This window comes from Colobus angolensis, unplaced genomic scaffold, assembly GCF_000951035.1.
Source record: "Colobus angolensis palliatus isolate OR3802 unplaced genomic scaffold, Cang.pa_1.0 Scaffold146, whole genome shotgun sequence".
NCBI classification, from domain to species: Eukaryota; Metazoa; Chordata; class Mammalia; order Primates; family Cercopithecidae; genus Colobus; species Colobus angolensis.
This window is the reverse complement of record NW_012114555.1, coordinates 2,118,608-2,141,347: the sequence shown is the minus strand read 5'-3', so window position 1 is coordinate 2,141,347 and position 22,740 is coordinate 2,118,608. Positions and strand designations below refer to the sequence as shown.

Here is a 22,740-nt window from a genome sequence, read left to right as displayed (position 1 = left end):
TTTTTACATATAATCTATAATGGACTAAAGCTTTTCCACTTCATAGCTATATAAAGGAATTCAACATAAACAACTGTGGCATCTTGAATAAAAACTAATTGTAAATTTCTTTTATATTGTGTATATTCATAGAAAAGTGCTTATTTTAAGATTCTCTTTTCATTTCTTCACTGGAAATTTTTATTAATAATTACTGAATCCATAACATCTTCAGATTCAGGTTACAGGTTTTCACATATCAATATCTAAAAATTGGAGGAAAAAATTTGCATCATTTTTTTAAAATAAAGAAGTTCCAAACCTTCATCTTAGATTTATAATAATAGCATATATATTTGTACCACACTGTTGTTTCTTAGGTTGTTATTGCAATTAGAAGATGAGTTACTATTTGTAAATACATGACATATCCTAATTTGGGCTATTTTTGTAAGTAGCAATTTATTTAATAATAAAATAAGTTTTAAAATTTGTCTTGAAATAGACATACCTTTTTTAAATTTTTATATATAATACATATTGTATATACATTTTTCTATATATATACAAGTATTTATTTTTATATGAATTTAGATATTTACCCCCAAAAGTGATTTCTCTTTTGCCTTCAGAAAAAATAAAAATTCTCACTTGCAATGCTAATTTTTAATGACTTATTTATCAGTAATACTGTGCATTGCCCTTTATCCCAGAAAATTGAACCTTTGTGTTTGAAAGAATTGAAAATAGTTTACTATTTTTCCTTTTACTTTGTCAAAAAGAAGAGAGCTCAATTGGCCCACTGGTTTCCTTGCTTACTTAGTGCTTACTGCCCTCAGAGCATTACCAACAGGTTTTAGAGCCCCAGAAATTCTTACTTGTCCAATACATATTGTTTGAAATTACCTTGTAAGGCATTTTTTATTAAAATTAATATTTAGGTAATGCAGTTGTATCTATCTGCATTATAAATTTGTTTCTATGCTGCCTAAAATACTTGAGGCTTGAAAAGATGGAAAGCATGACCACCTTTGTCAGTGTAGAATAATCATATGCTCAGGTAGGTCTCCAATCGAAGATCAGGACTTTCTGACATTCAGCTGTGGGAATGGCTGGTTGAGTTGACCCAGCTGTGCTTAATTGCTACAGACTGGGGGCAATCAATTCAACATTCCTTAGAGAAATAAATCCTTTCTGCCTACAGATTGTTTTCAGTTGATGAATATATATGGGGATGTAGTGATAAAGACCAGTAGTGTACAGCTATTACTCAAAATCTTTATTTTCAAATTGAATTAATTGAAGACCATGATTCTAAAAGTCATAAATCATCTATTTTACTTACCTGACTTCCAAAATTAAAAATTTTGAAATGTGGACCTGAATCCTTTGTGAGAGAAAGTGAAAATAAGCTGCCTGGTTGTTATTTTCTTATTACTTCAATTTAAAAAAGGAGAGATTTGATTTATGTAGTTTTTATAAGTTACGTGGAATTTTTCATATTTCTGTATAATTCCATAATGTCATTCTTAGCCATCTGTTAAATTGGGATTATGATAGTTTGTAATATACTCCTTTCTTTATAATATTTAATGGCTGTTTGAACTTTACATATGCATATATTCCCCTCTCAAAATGAAAAAAGGTAGTATGATTTTAAACTTGTCTACGAGTGTATATGATTACTATAAAATAGTGATTTATAATGTCATATTTTATAAATTTATCTTAAAATTTTAGTAGTTCTGCAGTATTATAAATTATTTTTTTCTTTCAGTTGCACCACTTTGTTTTCTATACCATGAACCTTCCAAATTGTATCAGATATTCCGTGAGATGTATGTGCGTTTTTTCTTCAGACTTCATTCCATCTCTTCTCATCCTTCTGTAAGTTCATAAGAAAAACTGGATCAAGTTAGGTTGGACTGTAATCTGTTCTTTCTTTCCGTTAAGAAAAAGTCGTCTACTCAAATTCTAATGCAACAAATTTTAATTTGTGATACCAAGCAATGTGTTTTTATTGCAAAAATGACAAGATGAAATTTATATTTAAATATTTTGGTAATAATTTAAATGGAAAAAGTCTCTTGTCAACTACATTTAAATGATTTTTTTAACATATTACAAGATTTAGAATGTCTATATTATTATTCTTAACAAAGATGCCTACCTTCTTTTCTGATCTCTTATCTATGAGATGAAATAAATAATATATTATCTCTAGTGCTGTAGAAAAGTCTACAAAGCACTCAGTGTAGTTAGTGCTTGGCTCCTAGCAAGTGTTCTGTAAATAAATGGCTGTTGTTGTTATAATTATTATCATCATTCTTCTTTGTTAATGAAAATCAAACATTGAATTGTCACTTGTTTGCCAATTTCATATTTGGCTAATTATCAGTTATAAAAGTACATATTTTCTTTGTATTCAATAAAATGATCCTTTGGCCTACAATATAAGAATCAAGGAAAAGCATATATATAGGAGTTGAACATTTTACTCTGTTTTATTTTCGCTGTTCCTTTATCATATCTTTTTTTTTCCTTTCCCATAAACCTGACTAAGAGCAGTATTTATTTTATTTCAGTTATGCTTTTTTTCCCCCTTTGGACCTGCTGTGGGTAACATGACTGCTACTCCAGGTGAAACATTCAATTGGAATATATGTCAGGGCTACTAAATTTCCCCAAAGAGGCAACTGTATTATTGCTATTAAATTAAATAGCTGTTCTTTATCCCCCCATTCTAAGGCTATGTATTCCTATTTCACCTTCCTCCATCTCCAGTTTTGCCCTCATACATTGCTAGTGAAAGCTGGCAAATCACAGAATTCCAGGATGTCACAGATAAACAAATGAAGCAACACCAGTTATCTTGGGTTTCTTATCTCTAAGAGAACTTGATTTTGTTTTTATCTTACCTTAATATTTAATCTGGAATAATCAGAAATATGACCAATAATTAAGATCAGTAATTCTTTTCTAATGCTCATTCTAAGTATCATATTTTTACTCTCATATTCTATGCCATTTTATGCTTCAGAGTTTAAAAAAACTGGCTGCATAGTACATACCCATGGTGTTCTCCCTGTGCAGAGCACTGAAGCCTGGCACTGGGCAACTCTGGATATTTCTTCTCTATCTCTGTGCTGGTGGCCCTGGGTATCCTTTTTCAGTGAATTGATTGAGTCAGCCTTGCCCCTGTCCTTTTTTTTTTGATTCAGTGGAGTAAGAACTTACAGGCAGTCACCTCCTTTTTTGGCTTGCAGCCAGACTGAATTATTTGGAACCATGACAGTCTTTTTTTCTTTAGAAATGCAAAAAGAGGATTAAAAATTCCTTACAAAGATCAACTCTGAGGAATGCTAAGCTGCAAGAAAGACTTTATTCAGAGTTGTCAAATAATAAATGTACTTGAAAAACCATCTGCTTAAATTGATTAAGTTTTGTATTTCACAAATAATGCCCTTTTAAAAACGATACATTTTAGTTTTAAAAAATATGTGTATACTAAGTAATCAAACATTCTTGTTCAATAATTTCCTGATGCAAATTTCAAGCAGCTAGCTGCTAGTCTTTTCCTGAGGGTAGATTTCAAAGAAAGAGTGAGAAAAGCAGGCGATGTTTTCCCTAGTGAGTGAGGCTGGAGGGGAAGGGACATATGGAGGGAGAATGAAGGTGGCTATATAGCACTAGGGAAATAACTGGAAACTGGAATGCATTCAGCTAAAAACTAATTTTGCTGAGGTTAAGTAATAATACATGGCTTGCAAAGTGACAAGTTTTCTGTAAGGTGATGTTTTCCTTGGACTCTCCACATATTACATACTGGTTTATGTGGGGAGCATATTGTGTGAAAAGGGAGGCTCCTTAGCATATCTGTATGTGTGAGTATAAATAAAGAGAAATAAAGTTTATGTTTAAACACAATGTTAGAGATCCATTAATACATTTCCTGTTTTTGACTCTTAAACAGTGTAAAGAATATTTATGTTGATAGTCTTTCTCATTTTCCATTTGAATAATTTGTTGGCATAGTTAATTTTTAAATATTAAAATATCTATTTCTCTTATGATTCATTGTTGTATCCAGGGTATTGTGTCACTCTGTCTGCTGTTTGAAACTCTTCTTCAAACTTACCTTCCCCAACTCTTTTATCATCTACGAGAAATTGGGGCTCAACCGTGAGTACTTTTCTCTCCTAATTGAAGAATAGATAGTTTCACAGAAAGCTCTTTTTTCCTCATTGTAGAGCACTTGCAAAGATGTAATTTTTCAGAGAAATTAAGCTAACAATTTTCCTAATAAAACTATAATTATCAAGTAGTAAATTGTAATGACATTGTGCCAAAAATTCTTGAAAGAATTACCAAAATCCTAATAAAGTCTTCTTTACTAGGATTTTTGTGTCTGGTACAAGAGTCACCAAAATAAACCAATTTCTATTCGTAATGAAAGGTGTCAGCCAAAACAGAAGCAAACATTTGTGGAAACAAATAATACCTGAAAAATGTGATCATACCAAACTTAAGTCAGTATAGGCCACAGTTATCAGAGAATTACCTATGAAAACTATAGAAGTTAAAGTTGGCTATCTTTTGTTAAAGGAAAGCAAATCAGGTACCTATCAATGGTTGTACACTGTGATTTCTCCTTCCTAAAATTTGAATTTTGTTCATTGGTCTCAGTATGAGTTATAAGTGAATATGTATAGTATCTCTGGACTTCAAGATTATAGGTTTTCTCTCTCTCTCTCTTTTAAAATAACAGTGTCTAAAGCAAGAGCAATTTCCAAATGATTTATGTTTTCTTCCTGTCTTATCTGTGCAGCTATTTTCTCCTATTAAAAAGGGTATATTTGAAAAAAGTATTAACTCCTTGAGGCCACAAAAGAAGTTAGTGGGAAATAGAATAGTATAGTATTTGTCTTCTCCGCTCTTGAAACCATAGCAAATAGATAGCTGAGTGGTGGAAATTTAATCCAGATTCAAATTCCATTTCTGTTAAGCTTTGTAACCCTGGTGAAGTTTTTTAATTTATCAAAGCCTCAATTTCTTTACGTTAACATAATTCAGTTTATTTATCTTACAAATCAAGAGAATTAGTACCTTGCAGAGTTGTTTAAAGATTGAATGATTATAAAGATGGAGATAGCAATCAAGATGGAGATAGAGATAGATAGGTATATAATCTCCTTTTTATAAAGTACCATTGAATTTCACCCATCTTAGAGATGGCCTTTATAAAATAATACCTCATATCATCCATTGATAATACTGAGCAGATACCCTTTCCTTTGTAGCCATTAAAAAATAAAATTCTATTCATGATTCAGAAATATTTTATATTGAGCATAAGACTTTTATTCTTAAACTTGTAGTAAATTGACTTCTTTTTGCTATTGTGAAATGAACATTGGAGTATAAGTAGGGTTTTCTTTACTAGGATGAAGACATTTAGTTCATTACTAGAAACTAAAATGATATTTTATTTTTTCCAACCTATTTATATACTTTACTCATTAAAAGAAATAAATTTATTTCAATGACATGATAAACATTAAAATTCCTATATAGGAAAATTGTAAAAATTCTAATTGTCAAGGTAGAAATCAATTTTTTTAAAACTGAAGCTTTTGGAAGCGTTTTAACTTTGAATTTAATTTCTTTAATGGATACAGGACTACTTGGGTTATCTATTTCTTTTTGAATAAGCTTCAGTAGTTTATGTCTTTTACTAGGTTATCATATTTATAAACAAAGTTATTCATACTATTCTCTATGCTTAAGCCTTTTTAATATTTCTAGGGTTAGTAGTGACATCATTTTTGTCATTCCTGATATTAGTAATTGTATTATTCTCCCATGTTTTCTTGATTATTCTGGCTACAGGTTTATCAATTTTATTCGTCTTTGAAAGAATCAGTTTTTTGTTCCATTGATTCTTTTTCTCTGTTGTTTTTCTGCTTTGGTTTATTTCTACTCATATTTATTATTTTCTTCTTTTTGCTTGCATTAGATTTATTTTGCTCTTGTCTTTCTGCTTGTTTGAGGTGGAAGTTAGATCACTGATTTGGGGACCTTTCTTTTTTTCTAATATAAGCATTAATGTTACAGATTTCCCTCAAATTACCTCTTTATCTCCACCCAACAAATTTTGACATGTTATGTTTTCATTTTTATTTAATTAGAAATGTTTTGTAATTTCTCCTGTGGTTTCCTCTTTGAATATGGTTATGTAAAAGTATGTTGTTTAATTTCTAAATATTTGGAAAGGTATCTTTCTTTCGTTTATTTCTGTTTTAATTCTGTTGCAGTTAGACAACATGCTTCATATGATTTCAGTTGTTTTAAATGTGTTGAAGTTTGTTTTGGGATCCAGAACATGATCTGTCTTGGTCCATGTGCACCTGAATAAACTTTGTATTCTGCAAGTATTGGGCAGAATGTCATATAAATGTCAAGGAAATCAAGTTTGTTAATAATGATGTTCAAACCTTGTATACACTTACTAATTTTCTGTCTACTTTTTCTATTGATTATTGAAAGAGGAATGTGAAAGGCTCTAATTATAATTGTGGATTTTGTCTATGTCTTCCTTTAGTGCTGTATTTGTTTTTTTCTTCATGTATTTTGATACTTTGTTTTTAGGAGAATTGATCACTTTATTATTATATAATGTCCTGTTTTATTCCTAGTAATAAATCTACTATGTCTGATATTAATATAGCCATTCCAGCTTTTATAAATTATAATTGCATGATACATTCTTTTCTGTTCTTTTACTTAACATATTATCAATATCTTTTTTTAAGTGAGTCTCTTGTTGAAAGTATAATTGGGTCTTCCTATGTGGCAGTCTGTTTCTTAATTGGTGTGTTTATACCATTTATATTTAATATAATTGATATTATTGAATTGAAATCAACTATCTTGCTAAATTGTTTTAGTTGTTCCATGTTCTCTTTATTCCTTTTTTCTCATTCTCTGCCTACTTCTGAATTGAACATTTTTTTATTCCATTTTATCTCCACTATTAGATTTTTATACTTTTTAAAGTATGTTTTTGATGGGTGCCATGAGGTTTACAATATACTTCTTCTTTTTCTTTTTTTTTCTTGAGATGGAGTCTTGCTCTGTCGCCCAGGCTGGAGTGCAGTGACGCGATCTCGGCTCACTGCAACCTCACCTCCCTGGTTCAAGCAATTACCCTGCCTCAGCCTCCCAAGTAGCTGGGATTATAGGTGCATGCCACCATGCGTGGCTAATTTTTTTTTGTACTTCTGGTAGAGATGGGGTTTCACCATGTTGGCCAGACTGGTCTTGGACTCCTGACCTCAGGCAATCTGCCTGCCTTGGACTCCCAAAGTGCTGGGATTATAGGCGTGAGCCACTGCACCCAGCCAATATACTTCTTTAATTAATCACATTCTACCTTCAAATAAACTTCAGGCCTAGATGGCTTCACTGACAAAATCTACCAAGCACTTCAGGAAGAAATGATATCAATCCTTATTTTTCTCTGGCTACTATCAAGATTTTTGTTTTCAGTTGTCACCACTTTGATTATTCTATATCTAGGCATAGATTTCTTTGGATTTATCCTGTTGGGAGTTTGCTAAGCTTGAATGTATAAGTTTATGTCTTTTGACAAATTTGGAAGTTTTGACCCATTATTCCTTTAAATATTTTTTTCTGCACCATACTCATTCTTCTTTTCTTCTGGGATTCCAGTGACACAAAACTTTTGACATAAAAGAAAAAAAGAAGATGAAGAAAAATAAAGTTTATTATTTTCTCACAAGTCCTTGCAGGTCTATTTTTTTTTTTTTTTCCATAGAGACAGGTTCTTGTTTTGTTGCTCAGGCTGGTCTCAAAACTCCTGGCTTCAAGTATTCCTCCTGCCTCAGTCTCCCAAAGCACTGGGATTACAGCCATCACCACACACAGCCCTTCACTTTTTCTTAATCCTTTTTCTGTATGGTGTAGATTGAACATTTTCTACTGATCTATAGTCAAATTCTCTGTCTCTTTCCTCCATCATTCTCGTTTTACTATCGGATCCCATCTAGTGAGATGTTTTTGTGTGGTTTTTCGGTTATTGTATTTTTCAGTTCTACAATTTTCATCTGGTTTTTCTTCATATAAAACATATTGAACTGTACACTAATAAGGGTAATTTCTACTATACTATAGTTTCCCCTTATCTGTGGGAGATATATTTCAAGACCCCCAGTGGATGCCTGAAACTGTGGATAGTACTGAGCCCTATATGTACACCATGATGTTTTTCCCTATATATACTTAACTATGATAAAGTTCAGTTTATAATTAGGCACAGCAAGAGATTTACAATAACTAATAATAAAATAGAACAATTATAACAATATACAAGCATCACTACTCTTACTCTTTGGAGCCATTATTAAGTAAAAAATAATAATAATAAGGGTTACTTGAACACAGGGGCTGTGATACTAGGACAGTCAACCTGATAACCAATGCGGCTTCTAAGTGACTAACGTGTGGGTAGCATGTGCAGCATGGATACACTGGACAAAGTGATGATTCATGTCTGGAGTGGGACCGTGCGAGCTTTCACCAGAGACCAGCACACAATTTAAAATTTATGGATTATTTTTGGAATTTTTCATTTAATATTTTTAGACTGTTGGTGACCACAGTTGGCTATGGATAACTGAAAGCACAGAAAGTGAAACCATGGGGGGACGACTATACATAAATTATATATAGCACAATAAACTTTATTTCTAAAAAGCTATGCTATGTTATTTCTATATTGGTGGGTGGGGATGTGTGGCACTATTCCTCAAATATGACACTATGAGAATTTGAGTAAAATGAAGCTAGCTGAAGTTAATAATTTTGACTTTAAATTCAAATGTATTTTGTAAGTTATTAAAATTCCAGTGGCCCAAAGTTTCTTTTGTATATATAAAGAGATATTCTAAGACCACCCAAAAAGCTTAATTAGTCAATACTAGTGCCTACATGTACTTTGTTATATTAGAACAATAGTTAGACAGTATTGAGGAATTTCTGAAACTTGAGAATCTTTTTCAGTCTTAAGATAATTAATACAGTGACACCAACCAAGGCAACCTCTGGGTCCTTTTCTGTCTTTTAAGAGAATAGCACAGATGTTTGTTGACACAATAGGATAATTCCAGCAAACAGTTTGGCTAGCACCTGTCAGGGACAGTCAAATGATATTAGATGCTAATAGATAATACAGAAATGTGAGGAACTAGTTGATCTCTTAAAGCACCAGGGCCAAAGAGTTCATTTCCTGATTTCAGAGATAAATTGTTACTGTAATATAACCTACTACAAGTAGTGAGATCTCATACATCTTAGAATTTTTTTAGTGAAATAGAATTTAATTGAATTTTCTGGCTGATCCTTCAGAGTTCTATAACCTCCTAACTAAAATGAAGAGTTTGAAATCAGAAATCTGTTTCTAATGTCTCATAGCTTTAAAACTATTTTTGTCCTTATACTTGTTATTTTATTTTATTCATCCTATATAGCCATTTGACTGAAATGTAGAAAATAATTTATTAAATTGAGAAAATATGAAGGCATTGAACAATCTTTCAAGTATTTTGAATAAAAATTCAAATTATTTTGGATTGCCTGGAATTGTTAAGACTATCAGAAGGTCAGCTCATTGATAGCTAAGTAGTATACACTCTAAAAAACAGAATGTAGAAGTGGGTTTTATAAAGGCTGACCTCTAGAATAAAGGAGGACCCAGCATGTGTAATTCTTCCTCTTAATACTTTGAGACCACTAATTTGAGGACTTGTGGTTTCTCATCACTGAACTTTTGCAGCTTTCAAGAAAGTACTTAAGTTTTAAATGCCCAGGTTATTTCTAAGACTCTTGAAAGAGTTACCTTAACAATAGAATTGGTTGGGTTCTTCTGATATTGCATTTTCATAAGAAAAAATTTCAGTGGTAAATTAATTTTTATTTTTCCTTGCTTATAGACTTCGTATATCATTTAAGTGGATGGTTCGAGCTTTCTCTGGATACTTAGCTACAGATCAGCTCTTGCTTTTATGGGATAGAATCCTAGGATACAACTCTCTGGAAATTCTTGCTGGTAAGAATAAATGCTTGTTTGTAAAACACATGCTGTTTCTATAATAAGGTCCCTTTTCTTCCTAACATTCACCATCTGTAACTGGAATTTATTTGTCATTTCTAATGCATGAACAATTAATAGATATATCTGGCTTTGAAGATAAGTACCAACAAAAACTGCAGTCTTGATATTTTTATGTTACTGCACAATACCAGCCTACTTCTCTTCCTTCCCAGCCCCCAGGAAAGTTCATTTTCCCTTCCCTTTCCGTCTCCCCTTTTAGTCCAGCTAGGTCTCACTATCTCCCAGCACCTATGAGATCTGTGCAGCAGAATGTAGATATACTTCCCTTCTACTCTGGACTCCCCTGCTACCTTAGCAGTCTGTTCTATGCCCCATCTCAACACCTAAGATCCAAACTGAGGCTAAGCCTCCCTGCATGGCTGAAACCTCAGCTCTTCTGTGTCTGTTTATAAATGAAGTTAAAACCTTTTCCTTTTTGCTAACAGTCTCTGACTTCTTCCCTGGTGGCTGAGTTTCCCCTTTTATTCTCTCAGGCTAAAAACTATTTCATCTTTTTTTCAGGAAGTCACAAATTTATCTTTTATTTAATAATTAAGCAGTTCTTACAACAGATGTATGCCCAAGGCAATTATATGATTACAAAGAGGGCATATATTTCTAATTAATTCTATTATTTTGCTTCCCTTGTACACAATAGACTCAATTATTTTATTATTGAGATTATCAGGATATTCAAATAATAATTACAATGTTTTCACAATAGATAGGAATCAGAAAAGTTGGCAGAATGTTTCCATACCTTAAATTGATAACATTATAAAATCACCTCTCTGGGCTGCTGTGGAAATAAAGCTTAGTTGAAGAAGGATATGATAGGAAGATTCTCTAGTTACCGTATTAACATATTCAGGTTTTTTTTTTTTTTTGGTTTTTTTTTTTTGAGACACTCTCACTCTGTCGCTCAAGCTGGGGTACAGTGGCATAATCTTGGCTCACTGCAACCTCTACCTCCTGGGTTAAAGTGAGTCTCCCTCCTCAGCCTCCTGAATATAGCTGAGATTACAAGTGCCTGCCAGCACACTCAGGTAATTTTTGTATTTTTAGTAGAGACGGGGTTTTACCATGTTGGCCAGGTTGGTCTGAAACTCCTGACCTCAAGTGATCCACCCGCCTCGGCCTCCCAGAGTGCTGGGATTACAGGTGTGAGCCTCCACGCCCAGCCGTCACATATTCTTGAATGCTGAGAGGTCTAGAGTTACAGATACTGGGTAGCGTATGTCCCTGGGTGGTAGTTACCCTGGTATAATGAGAGATATCACTGATTAATATTTTTAGCAACTTCTAGTTTTCTTCTCTCTCAATTTTTTAAAAAACCTGTACAAATAGGAGTTAGGAAATAATGGTCTGCCCTCATTTCTTTTGGCTGAATGGCAGTAACATATATAATCTAGCAAGAGAAGGAATCCTCAAGATTGTTGAGTATAACTTTTTCTAAACATTGTTTATGAGCTGTTCTTATCCTCTGTTGGGACACTTCAGTATTGGGCAATCCCTGCCTTACATGGTGGCCCATTTCATTTCTGGAAAATATGACTCATTAAAATGTACTCCTGTTAAACCAAGGTAATTATCATGTTTTCTCTACTCCCACATTTTTGCCTGTCCCCAAAGTCTTCTATTTTCCAAGCTAAGTAGCCTTGTTTTCTCCTGTCATTTCTCAAGTGAGAGAATTGTAGACTTTTAACCAAATGTCTGTCCTCTGAGTGTACCAGAAAATTTGAAGAGTACTGTGTATAGCACTCAGTATCATTTTAAAGAGACATTAAAGCATGTTTAAAAGGAGGGCTCAGTATAAGAAAATACTTTTTAATAATTAGGACTTTCAAAAAGTAGAATAGTTTCTTTAACTGTGATGTGAAGGGTCAAGAGGTTTCATACCTTGAAAGAAATGTTGAATTAGAAAACCTTCAAGCCCTCTTTCAATTTAAATTCTCTCATTCTGTGCCTTATCACCCCTTAGCAAACTGAAGGAACATAGAAATAAATGTATGTTGAATACTGTATTTGCTCTAAGCCAGGCGCTCTTCTGTGAGCTCAATAAATAATGAAAAGGTTACTGAAGAATAGGTAGAAATGTAGTCTGCATTATTGCTTCCACCCATTTTCCCTGAGTGCTTTAAAAAAATCTACAGGGAAGAATTCTGGAACATCTAGAAATGGAACTAGACTGAAGGAAGCTCCCCTACCATGGAATTCAGATAAAGAACCACAGGGTAAATAATTTCATGTAAATGTATATAAATTAGTTTTGATTATTTCATATACCTTTGGTATGAGTATTTTGGAACCACCTTTTTCTGATCAAGTGGGTTACTATGCAGTCTTGAGAAATATTTTCATAAATGTCACTGGCTTTAATTGTGAATTAATTAGAGCCTTTTGAAGAACAGTTTAAAGCAAAGTTATCTTAATGTTCTTGATAGAATTGCTTAGAATTAAAGTAATAAGACCAAAAGAAAATATTAGAGCCTCTATATTTCATATGAAGCATAATTTCAGTTGAAAATATCCCAAAGTGTAGACCTTTCCTCCCTTGGCAAACAAGCCTGTCCTGTGGAAGGGCTGGGCAAACCAAACATGAAGCAGATGGAAAGGAACTTCTGTGATGTGACACCAAGATAAATAAAGGTTATGAGCACATAAGCATTTTGGATGCTGAGGTCAATTAGTGAACTGCTCTTTTTCCCCTTCTTATCTACCTTTGGAGAAACAGTTTTCCACTATGTAAAACTCTTTCCTGCTGGAGCAGAAAATTTGGCCAGCCTGTCAAGCTTTCAGCAACTATGTTCAATTATACACAAAAAAGGAAGTAGTAATCAAATTCTTTAACTGCTAAAATGCCTGCACTATACAAAATATTATTCCAGATATTAGGAAGCTGTAAAAAATTGCTGGTCTACAGAAATAGTTTTCTTTGATATTCTTGTAAACATGAAACTCAGTGACTTTAAAGTATTCATGTTTTCTCCATTTCAGTTAAGGAGTAAATCCTTTGTTGCAGATCTCTTGTATCTCCTGTTACATATTCACTAACTGCAGCTGACTTGACTTTTTAACATTTTACCATTACCATCTTTTTCTCCAGAATTTTTCTCTCTAAGGAGTTCTAATGCTTTTTTGCCCGACTGTCCAAAATCTCTTGTCCCTTAGAAAAGTGCCTGTGCTTCCCAGTCACTGGTTGCACTTGGCCTTTATCTGGGGAAATTAAGAGGCCTTGCTGCTGACTTCTGTTCCTCAGGCACAATGACCAGGACCACTGTAGCAGCATCCTTCATGCCATCTCTGGAAAGTCATTCTGATAGACAGCAGAGCCAATGATTCTTAGGAAAGCACACAGATTATCATGTCAGAGAGGAGTGGTTGCTGCTTACTTTCAGCCTCAATAGTGTCTTCACATAGTGGTTAGATGCACAACTCCAGAGCCAAGGTTGAGTACTGGCTTTACTATTTTCTACGTGTCACCCCACTCACTATGCCTCACTCTCTATATTAGTAAAATGGGCTATTAATAGTATTTAACTCACAGAATTGGTATGAGAATTACTTATTCTCTTTGTAAAAATGTATTTTTAAAAATATATGTGTTTGCATTAGGTATGCAGTATACCTAGGAACCAGTCTTCCAAATAATTTTGAATATTTCTTTTTCGTTTTTTTTGGGTTTTTTTGTTTGTTTTTTTTGAGACAAGGTCTCACTCTGTTACCCAGGCTACAGCGCAGTGGCACAAGCATAGCTCACTACAGCCTAGAACTCCTGGGTCAAGCATTCCTCTGCCTCAGTCTCCCAATTAGCTGGGACTACAGGCATGCACCACCATGCCTGGCTTATTTTTTAAATTTTTTGTAGACACCAGGGTCTTGCTTTGTTTTTCAGTCTGGTCTTCAACTCCTAGGCTCACACAATCCTCCTGTCTCAGCCTCCCAGAGCACTGGGATTGCAGACATGAGTCACTGTGCCCAGTATTTTGAATATTTCTTACCACTAATTTCCTAAACTTCAATGACTTGTTGGGTAGAGAATCCACTACCATCACTGGTGATGGAGAGAAAAGGAGATAAATCAAGAGTTAGCTCCAAGCAGTACCATCTCCTTGTCAGGGTCACCTGCCTTTTAAATGGGTCCTTCTATTGTTTATGACTCACTCCCTCACATGGAGTTTTACGGTAGGTTATATAAGTTTTGCATGTTAGCATTGCTCTTTTTCCATGTGCATATGTTTAATGGAAACAATAATCCAAATGTTGTTTTTAATTTTTTTTTAAGAGACAGGTTTTTGCCATGTTGCCCAGGCTATCAAACTCCTGAGCTCAGACACTTCTCCTGCCTCAGCTTCCCAGTTAGCTGGTACTACAGGTGTGCACCACCATGCCTGGCCTCCACTGTTGTTTTCTACCTAATGTATATTATTGATCTTTAAGTTGTCTTGGAATGTTTGGATTTTTTTGAAGTTTCACATCTTTTTTCCTGTAGCCAACATTAAATTAAATGTCAGTATCAATCCTACAGCAGCCCTCCATACAGATATATCCATTTGTGAAACTCTAAGAAAGTCAGTGCTGTTTATAAAAATATAACGAATAATTATAAAAATATTTTTTAAGAAAAGGCTTTAAAGCCACGTTTCTATCAGGACACCTCCTTGGTACATATGAAACATCTATTTAAAAATTCAGCCTCCATATAACATTTTAGAAGCCTCTCTACAACATTAGGAAGAAATACCTGCAATAAATAAACCTTAATCAGTAAGACAGTCATTAGGCCAGGCATAGTGGCTCACCCCTGTAATCCCAGCACTTTGGGAGGGTGAGGCAGGACAATCACTTGAGCCCAGGAATTCAAGACAACCTAGGCAACATAGTAAGACCCCATCTCTATTAAAAAAAAAAGACTCATTAGATCTTCATGCCATTTTAAAATGGTTTCAGTTGTAGGTTTGAAAGAAATAACTTATAAAATGGCCTTTTTAAAGAACACTGAATTTTTCTTTTTCTCAAAACCATGGTGTTCAGTTTGTCTGTGTCTGGCCATCAGTCACTGTTCTCTAGAGCAGACAATTTCTGTTCATCATAAGACCTTAACTCAAAATGCAGGGATGTGGTCGGTCGTGTAAAGCACTAGTTCTGAATTTCCATGCAGTGGGTTTTGGGCTTAGCATAGCAGTAACCGTGCCGGGCTGATGAGTAGGCGAACAGTTGAAATAGTGTGCATTCTTTTCCAGTGCTGGCAGCTGCCGTGTTTGCTTTCCGAGCAGTGAACCTGATGGAGGTGACATCACTGGCTGCAGCTGAAGTAAGGATAAGTTTCACTCAGATGGGATGGAAATAGTTTCTGAGGGATTGCCAGGCTGTCATTTTAGTGTCTGATGCATAGGACACGCATTACTTGTAGCCAGATTTTTTAACTCGGGTAAAACCTGTTAAGTTATGAGCTAATAATACCTAAGGATTCAGATTTCTTTAATTACTTGAGAAAAATCTTCTTATGAAAGAGTAATAAACAAGATTATTATAGGAAACCATTATAACCATATGGGAAACCAGATACCTAGTAATTTTAGTAGAAACAATTGGGGTTTATGTTGCATTTTTTATTGTTCATGTCGATGCATTATTTTCACAGAAGGAAAATTACTTGAGGGAGTTAAAGAGCGTGTATTTGGGTGATATAGTGAAGATACATGGGCTTTTTTGGTTATTTAAAATTGTGAGTTAATTATTTAAAGCTGATTTCTTTTCAGTGATATAATTTATACCTGAAACATGGTTCAATTAAATAGTGCTTACTGTATTATTCTATTTGTTATCTTTCACAGAAATATAAATTTTTCCTTAAAATAGCTGCCTGCATTTTTGTTTAAAGGGAAGAGGATGTTTATGCATCTTACAACTGAATAAGCATTAGTTCCATCTCAAAATGACTTCCTGCAGTCAGTCAGTCCTTACACTAGAATAACAGGACTGGGAATCATAATGTACGCTTATTTATAGAAGCAAGTTGAAATGTTAAACCTGTTATAAACTCTTGCTACCTTGTATATTTGAAGAAGACTGAGGCTAACATCCAGGTTATTTTCTACAGCACGTTTTAGCATTTGCACATGTACTACTACCATTTAAGATATTCTGAAAAGAGAAGGAAAGTTGTAGCTTTAGTACTAAGATTTAGGACAAATCCAAAGAAGAGCTTAGTGTCAAAATTACATAGTAATTATGTTTACTTTATTTCATAGACTTCGCTTTGCTATTAATAATTCTTTTTATTTTTTGTTTCAGGCAGTTCTTGCTGACCTTTCTACTTTAAAAGTAATGCCTCTTCTTCAAATTTTTCTGTTTGCTACTGTCACCTGATCTTCTTCACAGTCACTGACAACACATCTAGTTTTTCATTAGAAACAAATCATGAACTATGCAAACTCTGCATAAAACCAAAATGAAACTTTGCATATAAGCCAATAAAGATCATGTTCCCTCTTCAGTTAAACCTAAGTAGTTTCTCACTTTTTGAAACAATAACTCTGCACCAAATATTGCATCGCATGCTGCTGATTTTCAAGAGAGAAGCAATAAACACAACTTCTGCTAAATTTAACATTATATATATATATAATATTATAATATATATATAATCCTGACTTGTAAATGGCATGTAATAATATATGCAATGAGAACTAAAGATACTGTAATAAACTTCAAGAGGTAATGTAGCTTCTTGGATAATTATTTTATGTCAGTTTATAAATTTATCTCTAGATAATGTATTGTTTTGTCTCATAAATTGCCCTTCACTCAGAGCCAGGGGTGGAGTAGGGTGTGAGAACACTTGAAAAAGATAATGTTTTTAAGTAGGAATTCAAAAATTGCTTAAATGATGTTTTAAGCAACTTTTTACACCCCAGGGATTTTCTACATTTCTCTCCATTTTATTTCTCTCTTTAAACATCTCTACTGGGGAAGGTCGAATACAATTGTCTCCATCTGGCAATATTTTATGCTTGACTCTCTGAAAGTCAGAAAATTATAGTTGATCCCTTTTCACTTCTCAACTTTCATTCTCTTGCTTAGAAGACTTGACATTGCCAAGGCCTGTTGCCAGCTTCTGTTACTTTGTAACTATACAAGGAAGACACCCAAGAGAATGAGGAGTCAAAACCACATTCACTTTTGCTGAAGCTTGATTTCACAAGATATACTCTGGGGCAGAGCCCCTGAGAGAGATTAAAAGTAAGTAGTAGGCATTCATTCTAAACTGCAGACATTATGCAAGGCATCAGCCTTAATTTGGGCTTTATTATAAGTGAAGGGTCTTATTTTGTATTACTTCCTAAAGACCTACCATTTCTGTAATATGGAGGAAAAAGTATGTGGGGGAAAAAGTCTGAAAACTATTGTCCTTTGATTTTAGTTTCAAATTTAAGATGCTGATCACTTCACTAAAACTGTAAATCAGTAGATTGATACTCTTATTGATTGCCTAGAATTTTATTTTTACCCAAATGTATTTTATGAGTCTTTTATTTTGGCAGTATATATTAGGAAAAATGCTTGTTGATTTCCTAAGAGCTGAATAATAATTTATTCCATGATTGATTCTTAATAAACCCCATTTTATTGCTTTTGAAGGTGATACAGTTATAATCCTATGCTTTGCCATTCTTTGTTTCCGAATGTACATTAATTGACAGGACAAGCACACACCCATGACTATTATCTACTCAGAAAATGGCTAAATATTAGGAAGAGAGTGAGTTTTAAATGATCTGGTTCACGTGCATACAGACATGCCCATCTTTGACTTTTTTCTTTAGGAGAATATGCATTAGCTTTTTTTAAAGAGGCAATGTAATAGTCTAGTACACTAGACTGGAGAATCAGATGGGGGAATTTTGGTCCTCCTGTAAATCCCTAGATAATTTAAGCTGTCTTATCTGTAATTGGGGTTGAGGGACTGGTAACAAATGGTAGAAAATTATTGTATCTGCTCCGCTTACCTTACAGGTAGGTAAGGACCTGTAGGACCAAATAAGAAAATACTATATTTGAAAGTAATTTTTAAAACTGCAAAGCACCAAGAAAATGAAGGATATTGTTGGTACTTAGTTTGTATATGACGTTTTAAGGACAAGTAGTAGAAGATGATAGATGAAGACTGCACAATTTCATTAGCATTTCTATTATTTAACCTGATAATTTAAGACTCTGTCTGTAAAAATGAATGGACCATGCCATAGCAGATCCTTTCATTTGAAACAGGTGGCTCTAGGCAGTAGATCTGAATCTGAATCCCAAAGCCAGACCTGGTTGACAACCACCCACTTTGCTGCTTCCCCAGACCCCTCTCTGCCAAGCTTGGCTGCTTGTTAAAACACTGCACTGAGGGTCATTGGGCTGCCTTACCCACGCTATTTTTTGTTTTGTTTTGTTTTGTTTTTTTGACGCAGTCTGGCTCTGTCACCCAGGCTGGAGTGCAGTGATGCGATCTCAGCTCGCTGCAACCTGCACCTCCTGGGTTCAAGTGACTCTCCTGCCTCAGCCTCCCAAGTAGCTGGGACTACAGGCATGTGCCATAACACCTGGCTGATTTTTTGTATTTTTAGTAGAGACGGGTTTTCACCATGTCAGCCAGCCAGGTCTTGAACTCCTGACCTCAAGTGATCCACCCGCCTCAGCCTTCCAAAGTGCTGGGATTACAGGCGTGAGTGACCACGCCAGACCTGTCCACTCCATTTTTAACCACGCCTCCTTAGGCTCCCTCATTTGACTTCCTTTCTCTTGCATCCTCCTGTGCCATCTCTTCCCAACCCCTGACACCCCCTTCACAACTGCTCTGCCAGTAGATTACAAAGATTGGAGTGAATAGTGATACATTGGCATTGGTGTAGCCTAATAGGCAGTTCTTCAGGCTGTCAGTTCACCCACTAATGTGATATGTTATGACTTTATAGTATGGAAGAGTTTATTGAATAATGGTTTTGTTGAGAATGCTTTGGTAATGCAGTGTTCTGGCTAATTGAAATTTCTAGCTTGTCTTAACTTCGCAACACCCCACACTCAGTATGTGCTCTCTCCTCCTATTTTGCAGGGAAAACAGAGACCATTAAGCTTGAGTTGTCTCAGCCTTCTACTTCAGAATTTAGCTTTATCTCTCCCCCCAGATTTATCTCCTTCCTTCTTGCATTAAGAAGTGTCTAATCTAGTTTAGTCCTATAGTTCTCTGAATGCAGATTTGATTGTGCCACTTCTATGCTTGAAAAACTCAACAGCTTCTCATTGCTTAAAGGATAAAGGCTAGGCTCTGTAGCATAACAGGAAAAAGTCTTCACTGCTTGACCTTTTCATTCTTATGTTCCCACAGTGATCCATTATCCTGTACTTCAGCCCCACTAGGTTCCATGCTGATTCTCAACCAGATATGGCTCTTCATTTTGTTTCTGCCAAAATCTTCTCCATTTCTCAAGGCCTCCCTCAAAAATTTTTCTCTGTTGTGAAGATACCATGGAACCTGTAAATTAAATTAATTATGCCCTTCTCCTTGTTCTTATAAAACTGTTCATCCACTCATGTGATGCTTATAGTATTAACTGATACCTTTTTGGATATGTGTTCTGATTTTGTCACTTTATTCTGAAGGCAGTTTTCATTGACTTGTCTGTCCTAAATGTGGAAGATGCAAGCAGAAATTTGTCCATATATGTCTGTATCCCTTGACCTACTCAGAAATTGTTGGGATCTGTTTTCTATAAAACATAATTTCTCCTTTGTATCTAGTCTTCCTTCTTCCACAAATGTTCTGATTTTTCTTTAGCGATCTACCCCTTCCCCATGTGCATCAGGTGAGGCTGACTTGCATCCCCAGGACCTCTGGGTCCTAGCCAAGTAGTCACCATGTATTGTCCTCTGGCCAAGGGGATTGCTTCAGGACGAACGCAAAATCTGAGACCAGTGGGAGTTAGTGAAACTTAATTAGGAAGCTTTGGTTTAATCTTTCAGGGAAGCTGGATATGAAAAAGAAAGAATGTAGGGTGTGTAGCTGCTGCACTCTAGGAATGGAGAGAAGGAAAAGCTGCTCTTTTGGCCTTGTTGATCCCCAGATCGTGCTGCACCAGTCTACCTCTGAACTGTTTTTTTTACAAGACCCAAAGGATTTTCTTTGCAACAAAAAGGATGCTAATTGATGGCAGTTATTTTCCTTTTAGGTGATGTACAATAATAGGGGTATCATTATTTGGTATAGAACTCCTGTCTACACACTGCTCAAACTAGAGTAGTATATATTTTAACTTCTTCTAATCAAGACACAACCATGACCTTACAAGGAAAAATTGTATATTTCAGACCTACTGAACTACTCGAAGTACCTAACACAAGGTACATATTTTGCCTTTGGCCCTTTGCCCTTTGGCTTCCTCTGCTTAGAATGCCTTCTCTTCCCTCTTTACCTAACTCAAGTTACTTGTACATCAAAACCCATCTCAGGTGTTGCATCATCAGGGAAGACTGCTTCTCTTATGAATCCTCAACCCCTACATATACATGAGATGTATTATAATCAAGTTAGCTTGTCCTCACTCCCACTGTACTGTGACTCCTTGAGGACAAAATTGGATTCTTTTTCAGCCATATATCTCTAGAATCTAGCATTGTGTTTGCCCCATAATAGGCTTTAGTAAATGTTTATTGAATGAACAAATGAAGTCATCTATTCTAATTCACTAATTTTACTGATAAAGGAATTTGCCTATCCAGTGTCACACAGCTATTTTACCCACCAAGTTGACTTGTGGAGCTGCCTTTGGAAGTCCAAAAGGAAAGAATATTTTCAGAGGGAAAAATGAAATGGTTCAGTCATTCTTTTTTTTCATTTAAGTTAACTTTATTAAGGTATAATTTAATGTACAATAAAATTATATGTATATTTTATGTAAAATAAAATGCATTTTAAGTGTACAGTTCTATAAGGCTTAACAAATATATATACCCATGTCACCACCACCACATCAAGGTATAGAACATTTCCATCACCCAAAATAGTTCCTTCTGTGCCCCTCCCCATCCAATCCCCCATATACACATTCACTCCAACCACTCATCTGCTTCTGTCCCTAAAGATTAGATTCATCTTTTCTAGAGTTTCATGTAAATGGAATCATCCATATGTACTTTTTTGTGTCTGCCTTCTTTTGCTCAGCATGTTTTGAGATTCATCCATATTATGTGATCAGTAGTTCATTCCTTTTTATTGCTGCCTAGGATTTCATTGTATGAGTATTTCACAATTTGTTTATTTACCATTGTTAATGTACATTCATGTTGTTTTCAGTTTGGGTGTATTATGAATACAGCTACTATAAACATTTGTGCACAAGCCTTCATGTGGACATATATCTTCATTTATCTGGGGTAAATACCTTAGTAGGATTTCTGGGTTATGTGTGAGCACGTGTTTCACTTAGAAGGAGGCCTCCACACTCTTTCTTTCAGGGAAGCTAGATATGAAAAAGAAAGAATGTAGGGTGTGTAGCTGCTGCAGTCTAGGAATGGAGAGAAGGAAGTGGTTCTACTGTTTTACGTTGCCACCAACAGTATATGAGTTCGTATTTCCCAATCCTTACTACCAACACTTGGTGTTGTCATATTAGTCATTCTAATAAGTGGTTTTAATTTGTATTTTCCTAATGATATTGAGCATATTTTCATACTTATTTGCCATTTATACATATTCTTTTGTAAAGTATCTGTTCAAATCTTTTGTCCATTTTAAATCAATGATCTTACTAAGTTATAGGCTGGGTGTGGTGGCTCACACCTATAATCCCAGCACTTTGGAAGGCCAAGGCAGGCAGATGGCTTGAGCCCAGGAGTTCAAGACCAGTTTGGGCAACATGATAAAACCACGTCCCTACAAAAAAATTAACCAGTCATGGTGGCACACACCTGTAATTTCAGCTACTGGGGGTGGGGGTGGGATGCTGAAGTGGAAGGATAGCTTGAGGCTAGAAGTTAAGGCTGCAGTGAGCTGTGATCCCGCCACTGCATTCCAGTCTGGATGTCAGAGTGAGACCTTGTCTCAAAACAAAGTTGTAAGGAGTCTTTATTCTGGATGCAGCATATGATTTACAAAATTTTCTCCCAGCCTATAGGAGAGTTAATTTTCTTAACTATGAGATAGTTAATATTCTTAACTGTCTTTTAAAGAGAAAAAGTTTTAATTTTGTTCAGGTTCAGTTTATCTGTTTTTTTCTCTTATGGTTTATATTTTTTGCTTCCTTTCCAAGAAATCTTTGCTTAAGTCAAAGTCACAAACATTTGTTTGCCCTCTGTTTTCTTCTAGAAACTTTAAAGATTAACTCATACATTTAGGTTTATGATCCCTTTTTTTCCAAGTTAATTTTTGTGTATGGTGCAAGTTAAGGGTTGAGGTTTTGTTTTTGCACATGAATATAAGCCATTTGTGAAGAGACTGTCTTTTCCCTTTTACATCACTACCTTTGTATAAAATTAACTGATTTTGTATATGGGCCTTCTATTTCTGGACCCTCTATTCTGTTCATGAATTTTTTTCTAACCTA

The 22,740-nt window shown here is 34.8% G+C and overlaps 1 protein-coding gene across 2 annotated transcripts in view; it reads left to right on the top strand.

Moving 5' to 3' along the window:
- TBC1D19 (TBC1 domain family, member 19) overlaps positions 1–16,655 on the top strand; it is a 171,520-nt gene extending 154,865 nt beyond the window's left edge. For both annotated transcript variants that reach the window (XM_011935632.1, XM_011935631.1), the window contains 5 exons: positions 1,757–1,866; positions 4,070–4,161; positions 9,990–10,105; positions 15,394–15,464; positions 16,448–16,655. In XM_011935632.1, the coding sequence (XP_011791022.1) occupies positions 1,757–1,866; positions 4,070–4,161; positions 9,990–10,105; positions 15,394–15,464; positions 16,448–16,522 (464 nt within the window). In that variant the 3' untranslated portion in view covers positions 16,523–16,655. The remainder of the gene's footprint in view (positions 1–1,756; positions 1,867–4,069; positions 4,162–9,989; positions 10,106–15,393; positions 15,465–16,447) is intronic.
- Positions 16,656–22,740: the final 6,085 nt, after the last annotated feature.